We start from the raw sequence: 19,116 nt of genomic DNA, 5'->3' as shown, positions 1-19,116 counted from the left end.
CTGAATACCAGGAATATTCCTTTCATCCTGATCTTAGTTACACCATGTTTTTCTGAAAGCGGTTGTGGTTACAGTTTGGAGAAAGGAAAGTTGTTCCTGAGCCAGCGCCAAAGGGCAGCTTGTGTTTAGTGTGTGTGATCCGCAGTGGGGCACCCAAGGGGGCTCTTCGGAGCCTCAGGACTAGTTTGGGAAATGCCTGCATGATGATGTAATATTTACACAGGCAACCAAACACACAGGGATAGTGTGGAGAACCTGAACTGGTGACCAAACACGGCAGATTGATAAACACAAACACAAACACATAGTACACAGAGAGACACAGTGAGCTGTGAGGAGAGATACAAGGTTTGTGCAGAATGTGAAAGCTATTTTTTGTTGTATATATTTTCAGAGCGTAACGTCCCAACTATGGAGTTATTTTTGGTTTTTTTTGTTTGTTTGTTTTTTCTCTCAAAATCTACCATTCAGACGTCTACAATCACTGTTTGCATAAATACAATTTTGCTGAATGTAGGTTTACAAAATTGTACTAGCTCTTTGTAGCTTAAATAATCTGGTTAGTAGTTTATTACTTGGGTTAGTGTTAGGTTTATTCACATGCCGTGACATCAGCTGGTCCTATGGGGTAAGGCTAAGAAATAAATAAATAAATAAATAAATAAAAAATCAAATGACCCTTTGTTGGTATTGCTTTTAACATCATAACCAATTAATCAGAAGCTGTAAAGAAATTAATTAATATTAGATGTGTTCAGAAAGATGACCAGAGGATGTTGGTGACTCTCAGAGGTGAATGTTTTATGCAGTGGTGACAGTGTTGGTGGTGGACAAAGTATTGCATATTTGTTAGGAGTTTTATCTATGTTTTATATATAGGTTTATATATGTTATTTCCTGTTTTATCACTCTTTAAATTCAGTTTTGGAAACACCTGTTTACTCTAGAAGCTTACTTCTACATATATAAGTGCATAAATATATATATATATATATATATCTTTCCAAAAATAAGTCCTCTGAAAAAATGAATGTCAGACTTGAAAGTTAAAAAATGTTAGCTAAAGCATGGCTTTGTACTAAAACTCCAGTAGCACTGCTGTGTCTGATCCACTTGTACCACTGTAACATACATTAAACCCCACCCCCATATCAGCTTTACTGCAGCACTGAGTAGGATCCACCACCCAAATAATACCTGCTCTGTGGGGGTCCTGGTTACAGGTGAAAGAGGACTAACAAGGTACGCAAAGCGAAAAATGGGCTACAGTTTTTAACTGCTGACCAATAAAGTGCATCTGCATGGTCAGTGAAGCTGATACTATGCATGAAGAAAGAAGGATGCATTATATGTAATTATAATTACAGACCATATGTTATTTATGTTTCCGGATGTGTTAAAGTTAGCTAGAAAACAGCCACTGTGCAGTAAAATGTGCAGAAACATTATCTATTCTTGTAGACACTAAACGAAGCATCTGAACTGACCAGAGACCATTATATTCTGCCATCCTATGAATGTCAAAACGTGTGTGTGTCCGTGTCTGTGTTTGTGTGAATGCAGACGTCTCAGTTACAGAAAAATACAAAACATAGACTTGAGGTGAGTCATAAACGTAAGCACCACACTTAGTGCAGTCCTCAGAGGGCGTAGTCCTGAACCCACCTACAGCATGTGGGCGATCTGTCTTCGGTGACTACTCCAAGACCTTGACTCTATTCTAATCATAGCTGCTGTTGACGGTGGCTTGTGTAGTAGCAGTGGTGCTTGCATGCCGGGAACATTAAAGCCTCCTTCTTGTTATAGGACTGAGTTAACAATCATTTCTAATGTCACACCCCTGTGGAAAAACCTTCTCCAAACATCTGAAGAATGTTTGCTTCATGGGGTAGGGTTACAATTTCTGGTGGGGTTTAGCAATTTAGCTATTAATACTGTGACTCTGACCAAAATTAACATTTAATATTTATAATAATAATTTTTACCATAATAAATTGCTACTTGGGTGGCACAATGATGCAGCAGGTAGGTGTCGTAGTCACACAGCTCCAGGGTCCTGGAGGTTGTGGGTTCAATTCCCGCTCCGGGTGACTGTCTGTGAGGAGTGTGGTGTGTTCTCCCTGTGTCTGCGTGGGTTTCCTCCGAGTGACTGTCTGTGAGGAGTGTGGTGTGTTCTCCCTGTGTCTGCGTGAGTTTCCTCCGGGTGACTGTCTGTGAGGAGTGTGGTGTGTTCTCCCTGTGTCTGCGTGGGTTTCCTCCGAGTGACTGTCTGTGAGGAGTGTGGTGTGTTCTCCCTGTGTCTGCGTGGGTTTCCTCTGGGTGACAGTCTGTGAGGAGTGTGGTGTGTTCTCCCTGTGTCCGCGTGGGTTTCCTCCGAGTGACTGTCTGTGAAGAGTGTGGTGTGTTCTCCCTTGTGTCTGCATGTGTTAGAAAAAGGTGCACAAGCAACAGGGAGAACCACTGCTTTGAAAGTACTGTCAAGAAAAGACCATTCAAAAATTCAGGGGAGATCCACAAGGAATTGCCTGCCGCTAGAGTCAGTGCCTCAAGAGCCACCACACACAGATGTATCCAGTAGATCAAGATCAAGCAAGAATGGGAAAGAATTCCACCTACAAAGCTTCAACAATTAGTGTCCTCAGTTCCCAAACGCTTACTGAGTGTTGTTAAAAGAAGAGGTGATGTGACACAGTAGTAAACATCGCCCCTGTCCCAACTCTTTTGGAACATGCTGCAGGCCTCAAATTCAAAATGAGTGAATATTTGCGCAAAACAAACAATAGCTTTTATCCATTTGAACATTAAATATCTTGTCTTTGTAGTGTATTTAATTGAATAAAGGTTGAAAATAATTTGCAAATCACTGTATTCTGTTATTATTTATGTTTTACACAACGCCCCAACTTCACTGGAATTGGGGTTGTACTAATATTCTAATTTTCTGAGATAATGGACTTTTCGTCACTGTATGAATGTAACTTTACATTTTTACATTTAATGTCAATACTCTGTCTTTACCAGAATTCTGTGACAACATCAGTTGTAAAAAGTGCTATACAAATAAATTTGACTTGATTTGATAAGCTATAATCATCAACATTAAAAGAAATAAACACTTGAAATAGATCACTCTATTTGTAATGAATCTATAAACTCGTAAAATTAATCAAATCTGACTTGTCTCCCGTAACATAACTCTAAACTAGAGATATTAGTTTATTGAATGTAAACTAAAAACAGATGCTATTTTCAAAGGATCTCTAAATGAAAGGCATGATTTTGTTTTGTTTTCGATGGGTTTTGCTTCACTGTGCCTCGAATAGATTGAACAGTTTTGGCGTTTTGAATAGGGCCGTCATGAGAGTGGATTCATGATCACTGCTGGAGAGCAGTGTTTTTTTATTTGTCTTTTGAAAGCGTTCGGGGAAAGCATTTGGAAAAACTCAGAGGACAGCACTGGAAGCAGAAAAGAGCTGCAAATTCCAGGCCTGTGTTTGTCTGTCAGTTTGCGGTGATAATGTGGTATTTTGAGCCCATTTTGCTCTTTACCAGCAGCACCAGCTCCAGGAACCACACCAGAAAGCGCTGTGGGGAACAGTTATGAGCGTAAGGTCAAATGCAGCATTTTCAGCTCCACTTTTATCACCACAAGCCTGAAGCAGACACCTGTTTTGGTAAATCCAACTTTAACTTCACTTCCAAGACACAGTTAACACCACAGAGTGAATAGAACCGTGACATGGTTCTCTGTAAATGTTCCTTTAAGACCGACTACAGTGATGAGGGTTGGACTGGGTTTCTAGCTGGAGATAAGGCCTCGAACAGAGTTCTGACAAGAGTAAGTTGATAGCTTAATTTAATAATGTCATAGAAAACCATTAACCAGAACTGCTCCACAGCAGAGTAATATCACCATGTCACCATCCCAATGCCGAACTGTGCTCTCTGTAGGAATCAAGCTTAATTTAGTACCAATAGCATGAGCTGTGATCCTCAACTAATCCCCCATCACTACTTGACCTGTGTTAAGTAATGTTTCTGTGGCTGTACCCTATAAAATCGTTCAATAATTAATAGGCAAGCTATGCATTCATGAGAGTGAGGAATTCAGCTGTAGGACCTACGGCAAGGTTTTAAGGGTTTAAGGGGTTAAACTGCTTGAGAACCATTTTGAAATATTTCGGACTCCATGTTGGTCTCTGGGTGGGATTTATTTTTTTTCTGTAAATAATCCAGAAACACCACCCCCACCCCACCCCCCAGTGTGACAGCAGTGTGTTGGGGCACGGCGTGTTCCTTCCCTGTGTGCTGCTGTGGATTATTGCATAATAATATACAGTGACTCTTCTGCCCAAACGTGCTGATCTCACACAAACCCTTGTGGTGCATTGATGCTTTTTGAGTTTTTGAGTTTAGATTAGTTCAGTTTAAAGCAACACAGGATGAGCTGGTGTCCTCAAACCTTTGGCAATACAGTGTGTGCAGCCGCAAAAACAGCACAGATTTATGTATTAATAAAACAGCATAAAAATACTGTAGGATACTGTGTTCTCCCTGTGTCTGCATGGGTTTCCTCCGGGTGACTGTCTGTGAGGAGTGTGGTGTGTTCTCCCTGTGTCTGCGTGGGTTTCCTCCGGGTGACTGTCTGTGAGGAGTGTGGTGTGTTCTCCCTGTGTCTGCATGGGTTTCCTCCGGGTGACTGTCTGTGAGGAGTGTGGTGTGTTCTCCCTGTGTCTGCGTGGGTTTCCTCAGGGTGACTGTCTGTGAGGAGTGTGGTGTGTTCTCCCTGTGTCTGCGTGGGTTTCCTCTGGGTGACTGTCTGTGAGGAGTGTGGTGTGTTCTCCCTGTGTCTGCGTGGGTTTCCTCTGGGTGACTGTCTGTGAGGAGTGTGGTGTGTTCTCCTTGTGTCTGCGTGGGTTTCCTCCGGGTGACTGTCTGTGAGGAGTGTGGTGTGTTCTCCCTGTGTCTGCGTGGGTTTCCTCCGGGTGTTCTGGTTTCCTCCCACAGTCCAAAAACACACGTTGGTAGGTGGATTGGAGACTCAAAAGTGTCCGTAGGTGTGAATGTGTGAGTGTGTGTTGCCCTGTGAAGGACTGGTGCCCCCTCCAGGTTGCCTCCCCTCCGGACCCACCGCCACCCTGAACTGAACTAGGGTTACAGATAATGAATGAATGTTTACTGTTAAACATTGGTGTTGTTCTGTGTTTGTGTGCTGACTCTCTCTTGGCTTGGTGCCTCGCCCATCAGAGAAAGCAGGAAGGGGGCCATTCACACCCTTTTAGCCTCCTGCAGACTTCTCTGAAGAAAGAATGAGCATGTTGCCCTAATCAAGTCTCAGCTTCAGGCAGGATGCTCAGATTTCCGAGCCTGGGAATCACAGCATTCCAGCCCAGGCCGTTCTCCTTTCAACTCATAGTCCAACAGGAAGTAATCGGGTGACTTGTTTATGAATGGACAGCGTGTTCCTTCCTCTATTGGCCCTGGGGCTTATGAACATGTAGTTTGAATGTGCTCAGAAAGTCATGGCAATATCCTGCCTTCTCTATTAGGCTCATTCATCTTTTTGACACTGGGCTTTTATCAAGTAGACAATTTATGGCACATATTCTCACATTTTTAACAGTTCATGAACGAGAGGATTCTAACAACCACGTTACACCGCATCGGCACAAATACCTCTCTTAATGAGTGAGTTCATGCCAAATTCCAAGCATCAGCTTGTGGGGTATAGAGCCTGCAAACAGTGTGAGGCACTCCTTCATGGTGTGGGAACTCATTATAAAAATGAATCTTAACATTTATTATTATGTAGGTCCAATTCTCAGTCCCTAATCTTCCATTTACCCCACCACTGAAGATGCACAGACATGTAGTAAAGTAACTTTAGTACGTGAATGTTTGTTAGTGGATACAAGAAAAAGCAGAACACCATTGCATTTGGCTTAAATAATATTTATTTAATTATTGCATGTGACTATCATTTTTCAACACAAATAAAATGTATATTCAACTAAATTACTTTAAATGATTTCTTAATAGCATTATAGCATCACAACGAACAGTATATGACATTTGTACAATGGAAGACACGGCGTATTCAATCAGACCTTGCAAATATTTAAAATATAATGTAATAATATATATCAACCCTTTGATACTTAAAAAAGCATATTATATATATATATATATATATATATATATATATATATATATATATATATACATATATATATATATATATGCACAAACACACACGTCTTCAAGAACACTGTTTTCGGTTCCGTAAAGCAAAGGAAAATAAAAGTTTTAATAGGTTGGCAGAAAGAAATGTACAAACAGCATTAACAGCATAGAGTCAATCTCTCTGTAAAATCTTTCAACAAATATATTAAACAAGTCTTTATACATTTGGTTCCTCTTTGTAAACTAATTTGCTTTGTGTGTAAATATTGCATATAAAGAGGGTGAATGGATGGTACCTAAAAGCAGACTCTCCCCAAATATCCTAAGATCAAGTAGTAGCTTTTTTTTATTTATTTATTTATTTTTTTTACAGAATTATTTAATAAAGTGTCTTTAGGTCACGTGTCTATCCTTCTGAAGGCATATATTTAAGAAAGCAATCTATGGCATTGGAATATATAAGCATCAGCGCTATGACTCTGTTTTTAGCGGAAACAGTAAGAACAATCTTTAAAAAAAAAACGTTCTGGGGATGTTTTTGTTTTGTTTGTTTGTTTACTTTGCTTTGCCATTTACCTCGGAGATTATGTCCTAATCCTTTTCATCCGGAAAAGACCTGCTAAAATTCCACTGACGAAAAACGTTCTCTAATAATAGCTTTATACACACTTTGCAAATTTAGAGAAATGTGGGGAGGGTGGTTGGGGGGGCACTAAATGGAGAAAATAAGCTTGGTTGTTTTGGTGCAGCTATTAATCTGTGCCTCTGCAGGTTGTTTACTCCGTCCTCTTGCACGATTAAGTGGGTTGCGTGCTCTACATTCAAATGTGTCATGTGTTACAATCTAGAGTTGCTGCTGGCACTGTAGCATCACAGTATCATTGTGGTCAGCGCCAGACACAGTCAACAACTGCCAACCCTGTTGTGAGGTGCCCGTGTTTCTACCCGTTGCTAAATTCACCAGGTTACCCCACCACTCGGTCACTTGCGCACAGCCTTTTTCACCACCACTGACATCACTGTCAAAGTCATGGGTGAGGATAACCAAGGAAAGTGGAGGTATACAGGAGTGGCTATGGTGGAGATAATAGCAGTGAACGTGGGCACATATCTACAGCTATACCAAGCTCATTTATTATTTAATACTCTTTATACTCTATAGAACTTTATATTTGGTCATAAAAATAATATGATTTTTCACTACTACTGAATGTGAGGTTAGGCATTCATCATCATGTGCAGTAACCACATATATCCTAGTGGTCGTTTTTTGCATATTTCTTTTTTTTTTTTAAATTATCATCGTTAGTGGCCTCGTTCATACAGGAACTCACTAGTCAATGTGAAACAATTTAAGCTTCTATAAAAAATATAAACTAGAATAGATCGTTTTATACTGTAATTATTGTTTCTAGGTCCAAAGAAGTACAGTTTTAAGTCAATTCTATATCATTTGAGATAAGGCTTTGGACTGGTCATAAAAGAACATAGAAATTAATAAGGACAAAAAAAAAGGAAATTATAAATCTGCATTATTTGTGAATTTCGTACATCGTAATTAACTGTATTTTCCTGAGGTAGGACTTGTAGCAGTTTCTTGGGTCGTTTTTTTTTGTTGTTAATCCTTAAAATGTTGAAAGTCTTCATCCTAATTATTTGTACTAGGTATCAATAAATAAAAACGTTAAATATGTACCTTCGTAGAGGTTTTCATTTATGGTAAGTAAATATTACAGATACAGGGCTTGGTTTTTGGGGGATTGGAGAGAAGGTGGCTGTTGTTGAATCCTTAATTCAACCAAATATTATTAAGGTGGTAATAACAACAACAAAAAAATGTACAACGTACATGAAACTTTGAGACTGTCGTCACCTACTAAGCAGCAAATTGCAGTTCCTGAAGGACAGAGCAGGTCATGAAGTCCCTGTTTACGGAGGTGTCCATGTTTAAAGTGGCCAGCCTGGAATAGGATCACGACTTTAGCCCTCGGGAACTCAGGCAAAGGGTGAGGGGTCATAGGTTAAAGTTCATTTACAGCAGCATAGTTCAACCGCAGCAGCGGCGCCCTCTCTGGTCTCAGGTTGAGTTACCACTTCCCGCAGTGCCAGAGACGTTTGAGGAGGAAGAAGATCCAGTGGAGAAGATCAATCTGAGAGAGACACAAAGATGGTAGATGGTTAGAAGATTAATACCATCCTTAAACTAGGGTCGCATTATGGCTGACCTTTCAAACCAATATTTCAGTTTATATTTTGATATAAGAAATGTATGTAAATGTATGCGGTGCAAGGCCACATTCATTTTACATTATGTAACCCTCTACAAATTGTTGCACTTCTCTGAAATGTCACTTATTATTATTATATTTTCTATATTTAAAAAATGTTGTGAATGATCATGAACTGATATTTACTTTAAAAAAAGTAAACATGGCATCAGCCCACAGTTTCCACATTGACCTATAAGCTTTAAAGCTCAAAGCACATATCTCGGAGTTCTCCAACATACATCAAAAACCCAAAACCCAAAAGCTTGTGTGTTTGTATTTTGGAACCGTGTAAAGCCAGCTGGCAAGATTACTGGTGCTATATGTGCAATGATGAGCCATTGTATCACGGCACTGACACATACAGATATATCACAGGCAAGGAAGCTTAAGAAGAACCAAGTATGGCTGCATTCCAAATTACATTCTTAGGTACCATAGGTCCATGGTGGAGTATCTTTCCATTTGTACATTTGAAGGCAGACCTCTTGCCCTTTTGTGCTCGTCTGTACAGCTTGATTTGCATCTGGGCCTCACTGAGAGGGGAAGTCTCTACAAGCTCAGTTTCCTCATCACATCTGACTCCGCTTGCTTACTCTTCACGGGCCACACGCTCTCTCTCTCTCTCTTACTCAAACATTACTAAATCATGGCCTGCAGACTTAATCCCCAAAAGCCATTATGGTAAGCACTCGTATACAGTACCATATCAATAGAACCTTTGCATACGGTTAGGAACAGACAGTGGAAAGCAGGGTTTAACCGTTCATGTACAGTCACATTTAAACCCTGACGTGGTGGGGTTGGGGACAAGCGAGAGGAGTTTGCGAAAGCCTTGACCAGCTCCTGCCTACCACAGATGGACTAATCCCAATATAATTCCATTATAATCCTGCTGGAATTACAGTCACCAACTAAAGGAATGGAGGAAATCTTCAGCGCTAGCTAGAGGGGGGTCAGGAGCTTGAATGGTGGTCCTGCAGGGCAGTAATTACATAATCTGACAAATGAAGAGTAAAATGACTGAGCAGATCCTTGGGCATGCTCAGTTACTTTATTGGGTAGAGAGAAAAGAGTAGTAGCCAGCATGCTAGCTGCAAGGCGACGGACAAGAAATCTAATTCGATTAGGCAATCAATCATAAGAGTTTGTCTAGGTTTCATTTCACTTTTATTCATTTACATCATGTTTAGATCTCTTTTGAAAGGGGCCTCTAAGCATATTTGTATTATTAGAGGCCAAATTTTCCCATTTTCTGCTTCCAGTCTGCAACAAAACCACTGTAAGGTTACGGCGGGAGCGGCTGACGCAGCAGGTTTGGGGGCCATTTTGGTTTACGTGTCCTCACACAGCGGCCCAGACATTAATCCATGGTCCTGGGAGAGAAAGGCGTATTGTAATGCTGTTCAGTCCGAAGTGTCTCGTTGGCCTTAAGGGGGCACATAAAGCTGGTTTAAGCCCCACGGGACAAACAGAAACTGCTGATGGCCCAGAATAGAGGAAAACAGGGTACAAGAAGGATATGGAGGTATTTAGCTAACCTTAGTCCATGGCCCTATTTCTCAGGCTCGTTCTCATTTCAGAAGACAGACATCCGCAGGCAGAGTTCAAGGGCAAATGGGGTTAATGGAGGGGGAACCTGAACAGAAAAGCCAAATTACGTACAATAACGGTGCCTAGACGTTTCTTGTAACTGCAAGCGGTACAGCAATTACTGTGTAATAGCAAGGTGATCCCTAAGCTTTCATTCCCCTTCCCCCACTCAACCTACACACAGCCACATGTTTGTCCTCATCAACTATTCACCTTGCTCCATCTGTAATTAGTCTGGGTATGTACAGGGTTCGAGCACTGATCTCAATATACTCCAAGCCTACCTGCTGTACCAAAACACAAGCTGTCCCACACAAAACCCTGGATTTATTATCCCTGTTTTTTTCTGATCATCTAATGTAGGAATAATTATATATTGAGCATTACAGGAATCCCAAATCCTATATTTACTATGTCTGGAATCAAACAAACGGGGTCATTTAAGAACACCTTGAAGAGTGACACTGACCAGAATGAGCAGTTTTCCTGAGATGTCCTGAAATGGGACCAAATTTGAGGCTTTTTTAAAAAACTACAACCACCTCCTTTCAGTTATGTACAAGTCACTCTAAAAGGCAACATGGCCACTGAGCACCACCTCACAATCAGAACCACTGTTCATTAAATGAAGTGCATGATATTTAGCCGGCTATGCGTCCGATGAAGAAATGGTGGAGGGTCTGGACTTCCATGGGTGGTACATTGGATTGTTGGTGGAGAGGACAGTCATGCTATGAAGAACAGTATGGAGTAGAGACTTTACTAATAGTCTTGTTAAATAAAGATGACATCACAAAAGCCATAGTATTCATTTCTCTGCATCTTTCTGGACTCACGCTACTCAAGTTCTAGATTCATGGGGATTGAGCATGCCCTTGTCCATTTTACATGACAGCAACAAGCTGCAAAACTAGAGGAATATTAAGGAAGTAAATATCAAGCTCCCTGAGGTCCATCTGAGGACAGGTTTGTTTTGGACCTGCAGGAGCTTGTAAATGCCCCTCATCCGCCTCGAAGCAAGCCGCTGAACAATGTCTAATCCCCCTCCCTCCCTCAAGTGTAATCTCCTTCTCTTACCCCGAGCTAAATGTGGGTAACGTTGACGGTGTTGCTGCTGTTATCTCAGACAGGAACATCCCGGCCTAGTTTAGGCCACAGGGCTCTGAGAGGCTGTCTGTTGAAAGACTTTTTCAGGTGAGTATTTTTAGGGATATTTCAAAACAGTTGATGCTAGACACAGGGTTACTGAGCTCTCGGGCTCAATTTAGTGTCATGCCTAGGTCTCATGTTTACTTTCTGGTTAACGTTCTAGGCAAAAAGGATTCTGGGAAATCCTGTGGTTAAAGTTAAATTCTGTAAAGAACCGTATACAGCAGACTTTCCACCAAAGAACAATGCAAATAAAGAACACAAATAAAGGGATATGTTTATGGCGACCATTGATAAAGCAGAAATGATTGGCCTCTACCAAATAAAACCTGTTTCAAATGCAGGACGTCCATATGCCCGGCATGACTGGAAAATCTGACACATGCACCAGCCAGTAACAGCCATGACTGAGCTAGCCCTCCCTCCAACCGTTCCCTACTGTCAGTCTGTCGCACAGCCAAACCGTACTAATGGAAAGGAATGGAGCTAAAATGACAACAATGAGAGGGAGGGAGGGAGGAAGAGCGAAGTGTGCGAGGGACAGCAAGAGAGGAGGGAATAAGAGTGGGAGGGACTGAGAAGTAAAATGAAAGAGAAAAGCAGGTAAACAACAGGTCATAATGGGCTTTGGGTGCTGGAGGGAGGAACATTTTTTATGAGAGACAGTGAGAAAGGTACAGAAGAGATAATACCGCTCTCAGGCCAGACAGAGGGAGGGCCGTCCTGAAACCCGATCAGCTCGATCAAAACACTCACTGTTTGTGTGTTTGCCTGTTTATGCCCCCTGCACATGGTCATAACATCTCCAGCAGTAATTTACACACTGGTAAGACCACCCATGTCACCGTGATTACAGTATTTCTCCCCCTTTCTCGTCATAAGAGTTACCAACAGTATAAAGTACTTAACATTTTCTTTTGACTGTTTCCTTTTCTTCATTCTTTGCTTCTCTAATTCTCCTCCTCAGTCCTTCCTACTTTTCCGCCTCTATCTCTCTCTCCTGCTCTCTAAATGACAAGCAATAGCCCCTGTCCTGGGGCCGGAGCAGATGGCGGGCTGTCATTAGTGTATTGTCTGTGCTGCTGCTTTGCCTGATAACGGGCCTGCAGTGAGTGCAGCGGCAGGTGCACTCACACACACACACACACACACACACACAACCCTCCCTGCCTCGGCCATCTGCCATACAAACACACACACACACAGGCCAAAGGAGACTCAAGGAGGCCTAAGATCCCTGAAAAAGGGGGAGGGAGAGAGAGTGAGTGAGAGAGAGAGATACCAACCAACAAACAACCTATTCACTCCTATAGGTTTTCAAGCCAAAACTGAATAACCTGATATCAAAATGCCCTCTCTCTCTCTCTCTCTCTCTCTCTCTCTCTCTCTCTCTCTCCTGGTTTCACATCTTAGTTGTAAACAAGGATTAGCCTTTCATTACACGCCTAGCATTGCGAGCACTGGCAGTGGTAAATAACATGCATATGATACCAGGCTAAATCAAGGGTAAATTTATTTCTGTTTCACTTTAAGTAACCTTAACAGAGTTTGAGGTGAAGGAGGTGAACTCTAGCACAAACAAGCCTGTTGATAAAAGCACAGTAACGTTCTTATGGCTCTTAAGTGGTTAATAACAAGCAGTTTATAAAGATCAGACAATTCTAATAGTGCACTGTTTATCTAAACAGGTATTTCACAGTAAAATCCAGATGCCCAAAGTTATGACTTTCCAACATGTGTGTTTGTATTGTTTATCTCTCAGCTAACAGTGATCCAGAGCTTACGTAGCATCAACATGAGTATGAAGAAAAACTGGCCCTTCACATTCCCCATACCTTTCATACCTGTTATCATCCCCCGATCTGAAAAATGCTAAAAACATAAGGACAGACTGCGACGTCAAAGATCCACACAAAGCTCCAGGCCAACGTTAGCTTCTAACTCAACTGGGACCTGTGCACGAACGGTATGAATCTTTAGCTTGCCCTCCTTAGTTTTTATAAACTATCCATTTTCCAATAGACTTCTACTGGAGAAACATCCCAGCACGGAAAGTTGAAAACAATTCAATTTGATGTTAGGCGTGCCATCCTTGACAAATGTGCTTCACGTTCTTTGATTTCCGAAGTCAACACAGCCGGTACCTGCCGACATATTGTCTGAGTGTGAACAGGAGATTCGCCAAGGATTTGGAGAGAAAGAAGAAACAGAAAGCAAGCAAGAGAGAAAGAGAAAGAAAAGGGGAGGACTTATCCCTGAGGAAGGTACTAATAAAAACAAGCGAGTACTGCTTCTCCCAGCAACCTTTACCCAGTCAGTCATTCCAAGCGTGAAACCTCATCAGTACCTGACAACAACCCATAAACAAAACGCTGGCTTACTTCCCCCCCTCCAATGGCTGCACATGCCTTTTTAACTGCCCTCCCTTATTCTCCAGGACTACCCGTGGACACGGTTGCACATGTCCATTTAAGAGATGAAGCGCAAATATTAACCCCCTCCGTTCTTCCCTCCTCACTAGTTTTTCATCTTGGAGCTGACCCCATTACAGAAAGAGTTAAAAACGTTGCTTGTTTTCAACAAGTCCATCAGTTAATGGCACCAGCCCGGCCACTTATAGACAACAGTTTACTGGCAATAAGGATCCTTTTGGACCACAAGTTCCACTGCCAATGGACATGTTAAAATATGGACACAAGGGAGGATGGAAACAATTTGAAGTACGTGCTGCAGTGCATGGCACGCTGTACAATGTGCGTGTGTGTTTGTATGTGTGTGTGTGTTTATGCGTGCAGGGAAAGGCCCCAGGCACTTACATTATTCAACCTAGCATACTGTTAAAGCATGCAAGAGCATTGCATTGCACACACCCACAGATAATTTGAAATAGGCAGATGTCCATAGTTTTCTTATGGAAGATTTCAGTGAAGGTTTGTGGAGAAGGTCCAGTGACCAGTGCATTTATTAAATACGCTCCTATACAGTGTTATCGCTCTCTCTGTCTCTGTGTGTGTGTATATATAAATATATATATATATATATATATATTCTTATTTTCTCATTTATTAATAAATACATATTACTTATTTGTTTATGAGTATTATTCTAAACCCGAGACGTTGCTAAATTCAATTTCCACAGACATGCACGTTCCTATGTTTATAAATATAATTTGGTTTGGCTGAGCATTTGTTCTTAATGAGGTAAAGCCACAGCTTTTGAACAGTTGGACACTGAGCCCCTTCACAAGAGGAAAACAGCGCCGCTCACGTGACCACGCAGCTTCACTTTCCCTGCACCCTCCGTCTAAGAATAGTACTTTTCAATAATTCAGCAACAATCGTAATGTTTACGAGCACAGGACAATAAACGTTAGGATAAACGCACCTCTGTGCAGACACAGCCCGAATTGTTGGGCTTCTTTAAACGGAGCGTGTGCAAAACACACACGAATCCCTGTATCCCGCAGTGTCAGACTTCCTACGCACTTGGGTTGTTTACCACTGCGCAGCCCCTGAGCTCGTCACGTTGGTCACGTTTCAGATTCCTCGGAATTCTTCTGAATGAAAAACACGTTCTCCACGTCAACAACCAACTTCTCGACCCCCACAAACGACGACCACTGGCGCGTACCAACGTTATCTTATGCGCGTAATGAATTACATAATGATACCCAGTTCATTCCCAGTGCTGCTGGGGGATTAATTGCTTTCAGCATTCGCCATGTTCTAATTCTTCCCTCACATATAATTATAATAATAATACTTAATTAAACGTCATTATTATGATAGCATATAAAAATTAAGTTGTTTACAGGTCAAATGTGTGCATACTAATAATTATTCATATTAAAACATTATAATTTAGAGTTTCAATTTTAAAAAATAATCACCCGTGAAAAAGAAGTTCCCAAATTGACCAGAATATGGCAACGGCTGCCACCAACGCTTGCTGTTCAATCATTATTTCTGCACCATCCTCTAAACTACCTGCATTCTGAACTACAACAAAACATCGCTCAGCACGACTCACCTTTTACAGTGGTGGCCGTCTCCTTGAAACCCAGGGAAACGTACGGACTGGCATGTAATCCATTTATTCCTCCTTTGCAGCAACTGACAGTCTTGAAGCCCATCACGTTTTCACAGTTGCCCAGCTCTCTGTGTTCCATGAGGTTTAAGGCAATGTAATTCAGACCGTTCTGGTACCCGGCCGAGGTCTCTCTACACATTGGGCTGCCGTATTCCTCATCCGAACCCTCGCTGCTCCGGACCGAGACGTTCTCTACGGAGGCAGAGCTGTGCCGTTTGGAATTGTGAGCGAAAGAAGGGAACACAGGCGTAACAGTAGTGGTGGACGAGAAGGTCTCTGAGCTGTGCCGCCTCCGACCGTGAGGGTCAGCTCGGATCACCTTCGCCCCTCCATCAGGGTCTACCGAGGTGCTGGGCAACAGGAATGCCCCAATACTTGCTATGCCCTTTTCAGCCAGGGTAAGCCTCTTTACTCTGCTGGTGGGGCTAACTTCACCATTTTCCCTGTGCTCACAAATGAAGGTGGGGGAGATGTGCATGTCATCAAACTTCATCTCAGCATAATCATCTTTACCTGTGCCAGGTGGGCAAGGGGAGCTCCTCTGCTCAAGGAAATATGTCCCCTCCTCAGATGGGCATGGGCAGTTGGTGAGCTCAGGCATCTCATGTAAAGGATTTGCAAGGATTTGCCCTGATTTTGGGGAGTGTGAGTTGAGGTCAAGGTTCATGTAATCAGAGAGAGGGGATGGTTGTCTCATGTTGTTGAGGCTGGGAGATGAACCCTGGCTCTCCTCTGATCCCGAGGGCAAGGAGTACCTGGCAGTGGCGCCGATTTCTATGTTGATATACTCCCCTGGGCTTTTAGGTTCACAGGGGAGGGGATGCTCGTTCATGCTTGGGAGCATCCTCAGAGTATCCAGAGATAATCTGTTGGGTCTGTTGACTCGACCTCTGTGTGACAGCCCGTCAGTGCGACTGTGCCTAAGTGGCATGGTGGAGGGGCTGGGCAACAAAGGCCCAGAATTTGCTGCAGACATGGTGTAGTAGTTTGACTCCTCAGTTGGCCTTTGGCTCTGTGGACTCATCATAACATACTGGTCCTCTTCTCTTTTAGGACCCTGGTGTTTGTTAGAGCGACAGCTTAAGGAAGGGGAGGGTCGCTGTGCTGGCTCACAGCCACCAAGGTAATAATCAGGTGGTGTGGGTGACACATAGGGATCAACAGGTGACATGTTCATATACTCTCCATTTGCCACTCTGCCATCAGAGCTCTCCAGTGAAGACTTGGAGCCAGTCCACATTTTCATGTAGCCACTCTCCTCCACGGAACTACTGCAGGGGGAGTGCGTTGTGCCCTGACATCCCACAGCCTGAGAGTGGGACCTGGGATTGATGATTTGTTTAGGAGCAGAGACACTCATAGGACTCATGGGCATGTAAGGGTCATTTTTGCCTCCTTGTGGTGCCACACCCGGTGTCATGGGCATGTAGCCATCATCCCCAAGGTTACTGCAAGAGCTCCTGCTGGAGCCAATTTCAATGTCCCCATAATCCTCAGGATATGAAACCTTTGGAGAAGCAGAAGGGCCTGAATGCCCATTTGTGTACACTGCCCTCATCAACATATATTCGTCAAGCGAAGCAGAGGACTGCTGAGATGGTGCCCTAGGTTGTCGAGGTGTTGTGAGGGAGTATGTCCTCTTCCTATATGACTTTTCTAAGTCCAGCCTCTCTCTACTGGATTCCTGGATTTTATTTAAGGACAGGCTAGATGGATTTTCCATCATCATATAACCACAGAGATCACTCCCTTCACGGGAAGGGGGCGTGCCGGAGAAGGATGAAGGAGTATTGCTACGGTTCAATGGGTTGAACCTTGCGTCCCCTGGGCTGGATCCATAATCATCACACGACAGAAAGCCTGTGTCACTAGGAGACCCTGAGACAGAGCCGCTGCAACTGGAAGGTTTGTGTACGGTGGAGGAGGTGGAGCCATTCACGCTACTAGAGGAGAGGCTCAGTGGGCTTACAGCAGATGGAGGTGAATGAGACACAGGCATAGACATAGACATGGATCTGCTGTGATGCAGGAGCGATGGTTCAGATGTTCGGCAGCCCACAGAAACCGTGTTAGACCTGCACATGTGAGTGCGGATAGCAAAGCTAGGGCTTCCGTTCTCTGATATCGACATGGATACTGGCCGCGCCATGGTGCCTTCTCCCTCGCTGGCTGTGCGTATCCGACAGGACGAAAACTTGGTGACAGGGGACGTGGCCGCCACGCTGTCGGTCCTTGACCTCCTCACTAACCCCGTCTGACTCGGGGGCAAATTGTTTAGGTTCCGCCGAGTGGGTACGGATATGGGGTTTGAGCCTGCTGACTGGCTTTTGCTGCGTGGTCTGAACTCTGACAGCTCTTTCATTGCTTTCATAGCCTCTAAAATTGTCTCGTGTATGTTTTGAGCCACCACAGAGTCATCAGCCTGCATCCAAAGCTCCCCGGGTCCTGTAGAGGCAGACCTGCCCACCTCAATGAAGAAGAAGCTATCCGAGTGGCCACATCGCCTGATGTTCATCAACTGCAGACTGACAGATGCTAACTCAGAGTTAAGTTTCACGAAGCTAATTGAGCGGCTTGACAAACACAGTCTGTAAACTCCGGTGATGTTCCTAGTGTGTCCGAGTCCCTTAGATTTCACATTCACTTGCCATACCTCTTTATAGGCGCTGTTCGCCGGAGTGATCATACCGTAATTGCCTTCGTCGAAGCCCACCAAAGAGGATGCAGAATTGGAGGCAGCGCTGTCATACACTTTCCCCTCACTCATCACATCGGTCAGGACCCTGTACCAGCTTTCCTGCTCCTGCTCGTTTTCAGCGGCGACGGCGAAATACTCGTCCTTGGTGTAGAGAGCTATCAAGTGTCTGTGTTTGGCGTCGGCGCGCTTGTTTATGCTCAAACACGAGTCGAGAGATATGACTCTTTTGGCGGCTGCTTTATTTCTCCATTTCTTCTCATTCTCGTAGTATTCCAGTCGCGCTGGCAACCCGTCGCTTTGCTCTTTCAGCACGAAAAACCTCCGATGGCCGTGCTTCTGCTTCTTGAGGTATCCACTTTTCTTAACGTGGTTTGAGTTCATGTTGAGACTCGATAACGGCGTCCCTCCCGTCAGCGGCGGGCTCGCCATCCCTCGGGCTTTAAGAAACAAATATTCTCACGGACTTTGCGAGAGTCGGATTCCCGGCGATTAGGAGAAAATCCAGTGCAGTTTTGGTGCGAGAGTTGCAGTCGCTCCGTCGTCCGTCTGCTCTCCTCGAAAAGTTCAGAGCAAAAACAGCCCCTCTTCAGAATGACTGGACTAAAGAGGGAAAAACAACATGTGACGTTACACTCACATCCCAGCTTTGGCCAGTGGAGAAAATACACAGTCATATAAGGCGGTGCGACCGTCGAGGCGGGGGGCGGGGGGCGTGCCTGCCTATCTAAACCGAGCGGAGCTACTCATTGGATTCATTGGTAGAGAGTGCAGATTTACGTTTGGATGGACCAATAAGAAAGTGAGGCACTTGGCGAATCCCGCCCACCACACACACACACACACTCACACATACACTCTTCAATACAAACTGTTCTCTCCCCTAATCCCAAACAGCGCGAGGATGACACATTTTACTGTACGTACGTACGAGTCTGATGTATTTCTTCGTCAGACTTCCTAATGTCTATTTATAAAACGTCGAATATAGACCACATTCAAGCACAGCGTTATCAAACAGGAACTGTTTTCGAAAAAAAAAAACAAATTCCGTGCCGTTCAAACGGTTACTCACAAAGTTAAACAAGTCAAACCTCACACTATGATTTAACATTTGACGTCAACGTTGCGCCTGAA

At 43.4% G+C, this 19,116-nt stretch overlaps 1 protein-coding gene across 1 annotated transcript; it reads right to left on the bottom strand.

Annotated features, from left to right (window-relative positions):
* Positions 1-6,221: 6,221 nt before the first annotated feature.
* On the bottom strand, positions 6,222-18,909 carry irs2a (insulin receptor substrate 2a). The gene is made up of 2 exons (XM_066661449.1): positions 15,225-18,909; positions 6,222-8,333 (listed from the first exon to the last, which is right to left on the bottom strand). The coding sequence occupies exons 1-2, from the start codon at positions 18,409-18,411 to the stop codon at positions 8,329-8,331; spliced, it is 3,192 nt and encodes a 1,063-aa protein (XP_066517546.1). The 5' UTR covers positions 18,412-18,909; the 3' UTR covers positions 6,222-8,328.
* Positions 18,910-19,116: the final 207 nt, after the last annotated feature.

Source organism: Hoplias malabaricus, chromosome 2 (assembly GCF_029633855.1).
Source record: "Hoplias malabaricus isolate fHopMal1 chromosome 2, fHopMal1.hap1, whole genome shotgun sequence".
Taxonomy (NCBI): Eukaryota; Metazoa; Chordata; class Actinopteri; order Characiformes; family Erythrinidae; genus Hoplias; species Hoplias malabaricus.
The sequence above is the reverse complement of the archived record's forward strand: the minus strand, read 5'-3'. Positions and strand labels throughout refer to the sequence as shown.